Source organism: Apus apus, chromosome 1 (assembly GCF_020740795.1).
Source record: "Apus apus isolate bApuApu2 chromosome 1, bApuApu2.pri.cur, whole genome shotgun sequence".
In the NCBI taxonomy this organism is placed as follows: domain Eukaryota; kingdom Metazoa; phylum Chordata; class Aves; order Apodiformes; family Apodidae; genus Apus; species Apus apus.
In genome coordinates, this window is record NC_067282.1 from 126512587 (window position 1) to 126524924 (window position 12338).

A 12338-nucleotide genomic window follows, 5' to 3' on the forward strand; every position below is an offset into this window, starting at 1 on the left:
AGAAACCAGAAGGCTGTTCCTGCCTCAAAGGGCTCACAGTCTAAATACAACAGAAGAAGCAAAGAAGATAAAAAAATAACAGACAAATGAACTGAAACTGCTATTTCTGAGTTGTAAATTTAGAGAGTGGCATAAGGGAACAACTATCCTGTGAAAGTAATTCTCCCCTGGGAATTACTGGGGATTTCTGCTGCATGGGATGTTGTCATATGTTCCTTATCTTGAAAGGTTCATCATCTGCTATGAAGTAGAACAACTAGCCTGGTAAAACCTTTAAGTCCCAAAGCTTGCCTTGTAACCAAAAAGACGATGGAGGAGAGAGCCAGGCAGCAGGATACTCACAACTTCTTACAACGGCATTGTTATAACTCTGGTTGTGATATTGGCTTAAGATTTTCCCGTTTCCTCTCTGGCATCCATTCCCACCTCTGTTCTGTGGTTACCTGCCCCGTTCCTGGTGCTGATATGAGTGTCTACTGTGCTGTGTTGTGTCTTGGTTAACAAACAAACAAACAAACAAATCTAAGTTTAAGTCCACTGCTCTTTTTTCTTTCCTATTCATTTATTTATTTATCTGAGAAATATAAACCACATTCTGCTCACAAATCACTTTAATGAAACACTAAAATCAGTACCACCACCATTCAGTGAACTATGGTAAGAGAGAGCATTCAGCTGGTGAGAACGGTGGGAAGAAGTCTCCCTTCTTAAGCACTCCTCGCTAGAACAGGAAATGATCTTGTAGCATTGCCACTGATCTGCTGGAAGGGGCAAAGAGAGGGCTAAGAAGTACTGGTCACGATTTTACAGAAGAATGAAAGAAACTGGGAGAAAGGCACTTTTGAGGTGCTGAGCCCAACTCAAACAGATCAATCATCAGGTGGAGAGTTAACACTTTGATAGCTGCAAACTTGTTTGTAAACAGATTCTGGCAGTGTTATCTAAGGATCTGACCTTCCTCTATAGATTGCAAGCTTGAGACACATTTAGTCCAAAAGGCTGTATTAAAGAGACTACCGAATAAGTATCAACACACTACTAAGAAATTAATAAAACAATTAAATGACCAATAAATTAATTAACACCTCTTTTATCAATTTCCACCTCTATGATTTCTCACACCTACTTGCAATTAGGCAGCTACAGTTTATCTCTCATACATACAGCTAGCATCGTGTTGCACTTCTACTGCCTCTAGCCTTCTCCGGCCTTCCACATCACTTAGTTTTAGGAAAGAATCCTGTCCCACCTGTTGTGGCCCGAGTTTGACCCGGGCTAGAAAAATTCGAGTTGAATCACAGATTGCCCCCTCTCTTCCCCTCAATTAGAGGAGGAATAGCCCCAGTTGGCTGGTTTTACTTTCCCAGTGGGTCTGTCCCTCGCTTGGGACTGGCTGGCTACACTGGGTATGTCTCTAGAACACAATTTCCACCCAGATGAGCACACACAGGCACCAACACAGAGACTATGTGCTTAAAATACCACTTTACTGTAATGGCTTTAAAAGAGTGAGTAGGGGGAGCTGGACATGCAACTGCGGTTACTGGAGATAAAACTTGGGGCATACAGCGTTTGTACTTGTGAACTGGGTATCTCAGTGTGATACACAATCAGTAAAGAGAAAGAAAGAAACGCTATTGTAGCTGAGGGTAGACAGCCCAGCATTTCTCCTGTATAGGGTAGATGAGCCTCGTATGTGAGTGTGGCTGATGACTTTTGGCTGGGAAAAAGAATGCAGAGAAGGATATAGAAAGGTTTCTCAGTCAGTGAGTCTCTCTCACAGTTTCCAGCTCAGAAGCACTGACAGGATTGGTGGCAGCGAGTGCTGACAACTGGAGCTGCAGCGGGGAAATTAATAAATTAATGTCAGCTCGGCTGTGATGGCTGTGACGGCTGCGGTGGCTGCAGTGGCTGCCTTGTGATGGGTTTGGCGGCAGCTGGAGCTGTGGCTGGAGCTGTGGCACAGTCCTGGGAGTGCTTGATGACAGAGGGTTCAGGGAGCCAGCAGTGATTCCAGATTTTTAGTTTTATCAGCTCTTATAGTGTGCTCTAGCTCCCTCCTCTGTTTCTTCAGCTCCTTTCATGCAGCTCCTCAGCAAACAGGCTCCACTAGAAGAACCGGCATACCTCACCCACAGAAAGCTCTCTTTATTTTGGTCTCCTATTCTTCTTTCTTCTATCTTCTTTTCTTCCAGCAACAGCCAATAACAATTGTCAACTTCCAGCCCCTACATGCACCTCCTGCAAAGGCTGGCTTCTTGTTGCAGACACAGCAAGGCACTAGCCATCTCTGTCCTTCATTTTGTGAGTCCCAGACATGACCCTCCAACTCCCTGTCGCAGTGTTGTCACTGCTTCTCCTTTTTTGAGTGAGAGACAGATCTTTTGTGGAGGCCAGTTCTCCACACCACCTCCCACATTTAGTCTTTCAGACACAGACCTGATGGAAAAGCAAGTAGGTTGTCCAAGAGTAAATTCCTCCAATGTTCTGCTGGATTTGGATCCTCAGAACAAGTTCACTACAAGCCATAGGGTCCATATTCATAGAATCATAGTACCATAGAATCATGGAATCATAGAATCATAGAATGGTTAGAGTTAGAAGGGACCTTCAAGATCATCAAGTTCCAACTCCTCTGCATGGGCAGGGACACCTCCCACTAGATCAGGTTGCTCCAGCCTGGCCTTGAATGCTTCCAGGGATGGACCTTCCACAGCTTCTCTGGGCAGTCTGTTTCAGTGTCTCACTACTGTCACACTAAAGAATTTACTTCTGATCTCTAACCTAAATTAATCCTCTTTCAGTTTAAAACCATATACCCCTTGTCATCTCTCTACAAACCCTTTTGAAAAGCCCCTCCCCAGCTTTCCTGTAGCCCCTTCAGGTACTGGAAGGCCACTATGAGGTCCCCCTGGAGCCTTCTCCAGGCTGAATGGCCCCAGCTCCCTCAGCCTGTCGTCATAAGAGAGGTGCTCCAGCCCTTGGATCATCTTTGTGGCCCTTCTCTGGACACACTCCATTAGGTCCACATCTTTCTTGTTGGAGGCTCCAGAGCTTGGTTATATTTCTCTAGTGATTATAATTAATTTGTTATTAATAACTAAAGTGTAAGTTGTTTATACTTGTGCCAATCTCTCTGGAATTAGTCCTTCTTGGCTGACACCAGCTACACCATGTGAGTTAAGCTGCTAGAGCTGATGATTATTGACAGAATGGCGGTCTGGGCAGCTAATGAACTTACCATTTAAAGTATTAGAAAATACCTCTAGTATTGTAGTCATAAAATCATAGAATCATAGTCAAGTAGAGCTGAAAGCACCTGCCAATCCTACTGAGAAAAGTGCAGTACTTGAACAAAGACAAGCTGCATAATGGTGAGATTTGGCCTCCAGGAGCCTCCTTACCACCAAGCTCCACTGGCCCAGTGAATTGTCTTTAAACAGCACGTTTCTTAAATGACAGATAGCAAAATTTTGCTTACAGCAAACTTTTCCCTCTACCACTACCCTCACTTTCCCACTGATTTAAGTGATCCTGTGCTTTCTAACATCAGGGTCTTATTACATAGTAGGCTTCTTCTGTTATATGCCTTAATTTAAGCTTCAGGATCTCAGCTGTCCTGCCTAAACTGGCTAGCTCAGTTTCCTTTCTTTCTGTTGCAATTAGCATAAACTCAGTCCCACAGTAACATGACACAGTACACATCATTTGGTGGTGAGCTTGTCTCCCTCCACTGTGTTTTCCCCTGGGATAGCTTCTGATTTAGCAGCAGAATATGTTATTATTGGGTACAAGCTCTTGACACTCACAGGAGATTCTTACTCTCACTAGCAGACGTGGAATTAATCTGCAGATTTGAGGATCTGCATGATTTTGTGATAATCTTACTGCCTTGTGTATTTCCTTTACAAATATCCATCACAGACAGACAGAATGTTCTCATTATTATATTTGCCTATAGATATTTGGACATCTGCCACCATGCTCTCTGGCATTGCAAAAGTTGCTGGGATGGCTGCCAGTTTGGCTATTGCATCCATCATCTTTTTCCAGAAGGAAAGCAGAGTCTCTGGGTTGCCTATGTGGCGTACATCAGCAGCTGGCACTGTCAGGATGATGTTCTCTGTGGCCAGATCAGCCCAGGGGGCTTGGTACTGCTGGGTACTGCCAGGCAGAGATGTCCATTTCCCCTAATTCAGCATCCAGGTGAAAAAAGGTAGCCAATTTAAAAAGTGTTAAGTCTGGAGAGAGAGACTTAGCATAGCTAAGACCCTCTGCATAGCCACAGAAACAATAAGTTAATCTAGATGTGACTGTTTTTTACTGAATCAGAGGGAGCTCCTGAGATGCTGGCGAGGGGTCCAGTCATTTTTGGCGACTCCATGTCTACTGTCACTGCACGGGGTTGATGATACTCACTTCTTAGCATCAGGTCACTTTAAAGGTGTCTCAGATGTGCTCATACTGGCAACATGAACAGAGATTAATCCCTGAATGAAAGTTCTGACAATTTAGTTTCTGCACTGAGAAATATGCAGCTTTATGCAAAGGCTTTCTGGGGGCATTACTTGTTCTGAGGTCTTCTCCACACATGACCACAAAAAAACAAACAAACAGGAAAATATAGACAAGCCATCAATACAGAAACACCTCGTTGCTCACCTGACTATAGTTAGGTTTTGGGACCACTCTTCAAGTCTGAAGAATGGAGCCTGCACAACTTTTTCAATTGCAACTGGTATTTGGCCAAATGTGCTCTCCTTTGGCACTGTGATACATCTGAGGCCACCCCACAGACTAGAGACTTCCATGGTGATCTTGTCCGCTTTGAACTTCTTCACCACCAAGGGAGGCCACTTCAGTTCCTCAGCACTGCTGATGTCATCAGTGTGATAGTCAATCTGCTTCTGGTGGGGAACAAGGGACAGCGAAAGACACTGCAACTTGGACAGGCAGGGGTAACTCCACTCAAATCTTGGTGTGTTCTGTACCTACCACAGGCAACAGGACTCTCTTGTCTCTGCAGGGAAAAGCAACAGTAGGCTATCATATGGAACACTACTCTGCACCTCAGCACAGACACCATTTGGATGAAAGCAGCATGAAAGAATTCAAGGGTAGACTTAAGCCCCATGAAGAAGAAAATTGAAATGATGGATCAGTTGCCAAAGGAAAGGATAATTCTCTTTCTAGAGCGCTGTTTGAAAGGAGGGATTGCACTGGTTTTGAAGAAATGTCAAGCAGGTTGACTCCAGTTTTAACACCCTTACCTCCCATCACAGTTACCACAGCTGTGCTGCTGTGAATGAATAGCGTCAAGATGAAATGCAGGGTGTGATTCAGAGCTTACCCTGGTATGAAATAAGTGAAGAGACAGGAAGCTGGGGATGGGGATAATGTCCTCATTTACAATAATTCCCCTTATTTCCACATACTCTCTGACACACTGTAGTGCCCACATAGGCTAGCCATCAGTGATTAAAAACATGGGAATCCCTGGTTCCCAGGCTTGTTCTGCCCATTTCTGCCTCATCTTGACCTGTTGTTGTCCCTTTAAAGAGAAAAAAACCCAAACAAACAACTCACCCTGCTATGGGATAATACAGGTTCAATAACTATCTCTACTGTAGTGCTTCTTCCTTTTCACTTACAATTATGTAGAAGCTGGTTTCAGAGACAAAATATAGAAATAATTTTTAATATATTTTATATATAAATATACTTATATTTTTATATACAATTATATATTTGTAAATATATGTGTCTGTCCTGATGACAAAGATATTAAAGCTTGAAAACAGCTTGGAGGCCTTGAAATGAGGCAGGATGATAGCAGAAGACAGCAAGATGGGCCACATAAGGTATTTTATAGTGGGCAAAAATATCAGTATTCTTCTCCACAGACAATATTAAACTCCATTATTTCTCTTCTTATCATCAATACAGGGATTACTCCTTTAATCTTGGAACCAGCAGTATAGGTATTCCTCTTGTTTGACTTCTTCCTTCTCTAGGGGAACGGAGGAGGGCACAGAGAAGGTATGAGATCAACACAGGATGGTCACAGTATGGAGAAGATGAAAATCAGAGGTGTGTGCATAGGGCAGTAATTTGTCTGGATTGAAGTGCAACAGGGTTACCTGGAAGCAAGGAAAGTTCTTCTCACTGCAATGAGAAACAAAGGCAAATGTTCACCTCCAGGTTAGCTGTAACAGGAGAAGCAGGAGAATGCAGAATGGCTGTTCTTCTGGGAGGAATATAAAGCCAAGTGCTTCTCCATGCTTCCGAACCTTAGAAAGAACTACTGGCATTATCAAGATTGGAACACATAAGTCCTATAATAGTCTTAAAGTTACAGATAAAATTCAACAGCATCTTCAATTCTAATTTTAATAAGCTAGTTTTCCAAAGCTTTCACCTTTCACCATTGTGCTGAATTCTTCCCTCATCTGAACAGCTAGGGCTGAACCCTTTTTGAAAAGTTTGAATTCTTAATTATTTATGAGGGAATTGAGAAAATGCAACAAAATTTCAAACTAAACTATCAAGATAATCCTCTTAAAAGTTAGTTCTGTTGGGTGAACTTGATATCAAGGTGATCTTTCTAGTAAAATTTTATTTAAAAAAACCCCAAACATCAGAAGCAATGCTTATTTCTGAAAATAATGCAGGACTATCTCCAAAAGTGATCTATGATGTTATATGCCCAACTAGAAAGACTCCATACAAATGTGAGATTTTACCTTTCCAGAGAGGCACTCCAAGCAAGACAAAACAATGACATCTTCAGGTGAAATGTCATTGTACTTGAATCTGCACCTGAATTTGACAAAGAGCCATGGTGGACCAACACACATGGACCAACAAGTTTAATCGCTTCCTCTGGAAAGTTTTATGGAGCATGTGCCCTATTGCTCAACCAAAAATTCATTCATCTTCTGACCAAAACTGTACCCAACAAATATAAAAAGATCTATATGACATCATCCATCATAAGACCAGGGTTTTTCTGATTACATGGTGAACCACAGAAGAAAGCTGGGGCAGGAAGGAACCAGAGGGATTTAGACTATTATGTTTATAAATTATTCATCAGCCTGATTCCGTTCTACAGTCTGGGTGTTGCTGAGGAAGGAAATAGAAAAATATCCCCTACATTCATTTCTTCCATCAATCTGAACAGTTACAGTTGGGGATGTAGGCATTTCTGGAAGATTTTGGTTGGGAGCACATAGTAGGTTTTGTACATCAGGGAAGTTGTTATTGAGCTCTGCAGCCATATTGATTAAAACCATTTCTTCTGAGCTGCCTTTGATAGGGCTGTCAGCTCTGACATCAGGAACACCCTGGGAAAGCACTAGCTCAGCCATGTCCTCCTGAACAGAGCAGATAGCTGGGGAGGTCTGGACTGGAATACTCAGGAATGGCCTTGAGTCCTATGCTAACTTCTTGAGCCGGGAGAAATGTGGTGGCTCTAGAGTTCTTTTTTCTTGAGGCTTTGCTGAAACTGGGAGAGTGCCTTGAAAAAGTGGTACTGTGAAGAAACCTCATCAGGATGTAAGACTGGCTGACTTGGTGCTGCTATGTTATCTCCTGAGATACCAACTCCAGACTTTGGCAGTATTTTGTTCCCAGGTGTCGCAAGCCGGCACCGGGGGGGCTACTGGGGGTCAGGTGCTTTTGCGACTCCCCCTCCCGATGTGGAGGGGTTTGTGAATGAGCCCGAGGGTCACACGCGGCGCTGCCTCTCACGGAGCAACAGCCACCGCGGGACCGTGTTTCAGGGGGGTAGCTAGAAAGCCCCCCCACCCCACCACGCTCAGAAATTGCCTCTAAAGCCAAGGTTTGCTCCACAAACTAACCAGTTTATTAAGGGTTAACACGAACCGAGGGATGATGTTTAGGGACAATGCAAATATGAATGGCTACCAGGGATATCAATATATATGTAGTGAGAAAGTGTCCTTTAGGGAGGCAATGCAAGAGGTCCTGTGCTTTTGAGGGAGAGGGTTAAGGACCAAAGGGAGGAGGGAAGGAGGGAAGGAAGCCCGATGCCAGTCCTCCTTAAGAGGTCGCGCTGTGTGTGCGAGTATGAGGAAAGGAATCTCTGTGTGTGTGTGTGTGTGTGTGTCCTCCAGCGGCAGCTACACGGGGAGGGGGCTCCGGCCCCGACCCCAGGGCTGGGGACCCCGGCACGCTCGGCGCTGAGGCTCAGGCTGGACCCGGGGCAGGCAGGCAGGGTCCCAGCACCAGTGTCCGCAGCAGGAGGTGTCCCACGCAGGAAGCGTCCGAACGGGCCTCAGGGAGGAGGGAAGGGCCCACCTGCTGCACTCGCCCCTTTTTGATACCCCCTGACCCACCTGTCCCCTCAGTGTCACTGCCCAGAGCCAGTGAGCATCCGTGAGCCCCAGGTTAGGGCGGTGACTGCCAGGGGCACAGGATGGCTTGTCGCCCATCCTTTCTGTCCCGTACATCTGTTGTTTTGGGTTCAGTTGTCCTTGAGAAGCAAGTCTGTTTTAGTTGGTTAGCTGGGGATAATCAGGAGAGGCCTTCGCTGGCTTAAAAGGCATTTTGTTTAGACTTATGTGGGGAAGAAAAGAACAGTTTCCCACAGCAGGGTACTCAGCAATGGCATTCTCATCAGCATTTTCTGCAGCCCAGGACCATGCCTGTCTTCCAACCAGCAGACTACGACCTGTGGAAACAAACTCAATGATCTTCTCGACCATTTCTGTAGGCTTGGCAGCAGTACACACAGGTTTTTAGCCTGCAAGGGATCTTCTCTTGGCTTAGGAGAGTGAAAAAGTCCTCCAGATCGCTAGCAATACCAACTTGTCCTCCCCTCCCAGAATCAAGACAACTGATGGCATCAAGGATAAAGGTTTTAATTGCTGATGCTTTGAGACAGTTTTCCTGAGCAAGTACCAAAACACAGCCCCTGCCATAGTGTGCATCTGCAAAGAATGCCTGGTGGGAATCATTCATAGCAATGGGAAATCCTAATGTACCATGGATGAGTAGATGGAAGGGGACATTGCCATCTTCTAACTCAAATTCAAATTCAGTCATTCCTTTCAAAAGAACTTCTAAAATTTTTTTCACATCCATTCCATGTCTAGAAAATTGAAGTAAAACCTTGTCATCTAGATTGATTTACAAATGTTGAAACCTGTACTTTACTTTGCCCAGTTAGTACTGATACAGTCATGCCTTCCTATTAACACTCCTTGTTTCAAGAAGTTATAGAATCACAGAATCCTTTAGGTTGGAAAAAACTTGTAAGACCATCAAGTCCGACCATTAACCTGACTCTACCCAGTCCAGTGCTAAACCACACCCTCAGTGCCACATCTACACAACTTTTAAATACGTCCAGGGATGGTGACTCCATCACTTCCCTGTTCTGCCTGTTCCAGTGCTTGACAACCTTTTCTGTGAAGAAATTTTTTCTAATACCCAGCCCAAACCTCCCCTGGTACAACCTGAGGCCACTTCCCCTCATCCTATCACTTGTTTCTTGTAGGAAGAAGACAACATATTAACCTCTATCAAAAAAAGACTTGAAAATTAATCCAGCAGATATGACTGAAGTGGCAGCAATGCTATACGTACAGGGATCACCAGCTTTCTTAAGCATGGTATGAACTGAATTTCACAGAAGCGTGGTGCTGTATGCTAGTGACTCATGTTAGATTGTTCTATACTGGGCTGTTACCACCAATAGAGAGTGGCTTTACCCGTTACAAGATGAAGTTATTATCCTCAGGGCATAGAATCCATAAAAGCAAGCACTTCCTAACCTTTTTCAGTGCAAAGGCAGATGTACCTCAAAACAGGACAGCACTAGATTCAACTCCTCCAATAGATTTTGCTTTCAGGAACTCTAGGGGCTCTGACACTATTTCTTCTCACAGTTCAGCTTTAAGGTGGTCACCTCAAGCCATAGAACAAATGGAAACCAGATAGTAAAACAAAACTGAGACAGTTGTTTGCAAAGTTGCACAGTCATCTGCTCTGCTGCTTGTCTCTTTACCACAAGCTTCAGTCTAAACCTCAGCTGCTGTTGTCTGTCTCTCCATCCTGGGATATAAGGATCATTTGTTTCATCATAGTGGTGGTTGAACACTGAACAGGTGGCAAGACAGGACATGCAATCTCTGTTCTTGAAGCTATTCAGTACTTGATTAGACAAAGTTTTGAGCAACCTGCTATAGGCGGCCCTGCTCTGAGCAGAGGGTCTGTTCTTCTGCTGGTCTCTTCTTCCTGGGATCCAGTGATAGGATATGTGGGAACGGTTCAAAGCTGCACCAGGGGAGGTTCAGACTTGGCAGTAGGAAACATTTATTTACTGGAAGGCAGTTCTAACACTGAAACAGGCTTCCTAGAGAGGTCATTGATGCCCCATGCCTGTCAGTGTTTAAAAGGCATTTGGACAACGTCCCTAATAACATGCTTTAAGGTCAGCCTCAGAGTGGTCAGGCAGCTGGACTAGATGATCCCTTCCAGCTGGAGCTATGCTATACTATGCTATGCTATTCCAATATATCATATCGTATCATATCATATTCTTCTGCTCTTTTTGCAGCACTGGGCAGGAAAGGATTACCTATGCTACTGAGTCTAGTCGCCTCCATCACCAGGCATCTACACAATACACAATTTAGTGGGGAATGCATGGCTAGATCATGGACCTTGCGTGGACAATATCCAAGCCTCACGCATCCACAATGTGTACTGTGCTTCCCAGGGACTCTGAAGTGCACCCTGAAGTGCAGCAACACCCTAGAACAAAGCTAAGAACGCTACTACAAATGACTTAAAATTTATATCATGGCACAGGAGGAAAGACAAATGTTACTTTTGTGTCCCAAGTCTTGCATCAGGAAGGATTTAAATATCTCTGGAAGTCACCGCACAGCTATGCTCTTGACATAGTGGGGAATAAAAAGGCTAAATGTGACATAGCATTGCAGAGCAGACACAACCGTAAGTTTCTTCCTGAACATCATCTGATGAACATTTTAACATGGAGCACATAAGCCAACCTTTTTGGTAGTTTCTCAGTAAACTGCAGAAGCACCTTCAGCTCCTACACATCCATCTCTATTCTATGTTCATTTCCACGGGTGGACAGGGAGAAGAGACCTTTTTCATTCCAGCAGGCCAATAGCAGAAAACTCAAGACAGAACAAACACTACATACAATCTAAAGACAGTACAAACAAATATTTAAATACTCACAGAGTGATCAGATGAATCCTTGGCATTTCTTTGGACCCTGTGAAAGTGCCTTCTTCTTCCATGCTGCCTGCGAAGTACACGCCAGCCACGCTGATCACCTGGTTTCCAGGAAATTCAAACAGCACCTTCTCTTTGCCATGTTGACTAGCCCACTGACAGGCTTGGCCACCGATGAGCAGCCCTCCACCCTCCTTTACAAAGCCAACCAGCTCTTCTGCCTGCGTGCTGTCATAGGCATCCACACAGTACACCCCCAGGGAACAGCTGAGCTCTGCCCCAGCTTGTACCTTGGTGCCAGCCCTGAGCAGCAGCTTGGAGAGGGGATCCAAGTGAGGATGGACCCCAACCAGGGCCTCAGGGGAAGGCTTGAGCCACTCCACAGCATTTCTGAGAAACTGGGAAAACCTGGGAGTCCTTCACGATTCCCTCATGGGAAACAACCACCCTTCTCGTAACAAGATGCTGCAGTTGTTACTTGCCCATTGGTGCTCACCAGCACCGGGAAGGCTTCGTCTCCAGTAAGCAACAGCTCACACAGATAACAGTTTGTTGTGAACTCGAATGAACATTTCATCAGAGAGGCATAGGCTGCTATAGAATCCATCTGATATACCTGCTGTTTAAGAGTACTGAAAGAGATAGATCATAGATCATAGAATCATAGAATCATTAAGGTTGGAAGGGACCTTAAAGATCATCAAGTTCCAACCCCCCTGCCATGAGCAGGGAACCCTATCACTAGATTAGGTTGCACAAAACCTCATCCAACCTGGCCTTAAAATCCTCCAGGGATAGGGCATCAACAACCTCCCTGGGAAACCCATTCCAGTTCCTCACCAGCCTTATAGTGAAGCATTTCTTCCTAATATCTAACCTAAATCTCCCCTCTCTCAGTTTAAAACTGTTACCCCTTGTCCTGTCACTGTCTTCTCTGATGAAAAGCCCCTCCCCAGCTTTCCTGTAGCCCCTTCAGGTACTGGAAGGCTGCTATAAGGTCTCCCTGGAGCCTTCTCTTCTCCAGGCTGAACAGCCCCAACTCTCTCAGCCTGTCTGCATAGCAGAGGTGCTCCAGGCCTTTGATCATCTTGGTGGCCCTT

General features: G+C 44.7%; 2 protein-coding genes and 1 pseudogene across 2 annotated transcripts in view; all 3 read right to left on the reverse strand.

Annotated features, from left to right (window-relative positions):
* Window positions 1-8441: 8441 nt before the first annotated feature.
* LOC127379891 (TRPM8 channel-associated factor 2-like) lies at window positions 8442-9232 on the reverse strand. The gene is given in 2 exon segments (XM_051608127.1): window positions 8442-8733; window positions 8735-9232. Coding segments are annotated over 2 exon segments (591 nt in total). The 5' UTR covers window positions 9109-9232; the 3' UTR covers window positions 8442-8516.
* LOC127379870 (TRPM8 channel-associated factor 2-like) overlaps window positions 8622-12338 on the reverse strand; it is a 29028-nt gene continuing 25311 nt past the window's right edge. Inside the window, exons 9-10 of the mRNA XM_051608077.1 lie at window positions 11242-11308; window positions 8622-8695 (exon numbers count right to left, since the gene is read on the reverse strand). Coding sequence (XP_051464037.1) covers window positions 11249-11308 — 60 coding nt within the window. The 3' untranslated portion in view covers window positions 8622-8695; window positions 11242-11248. The remainder of the gene's footprint in view (window positions 8696-11241; window positions 11309-12338) is intronic.
* LOC127393451 (TRPM8 channel-associated factor 2-like) lies at window positions 11313-12020 on the reverse strand (annotated as a pseudogene).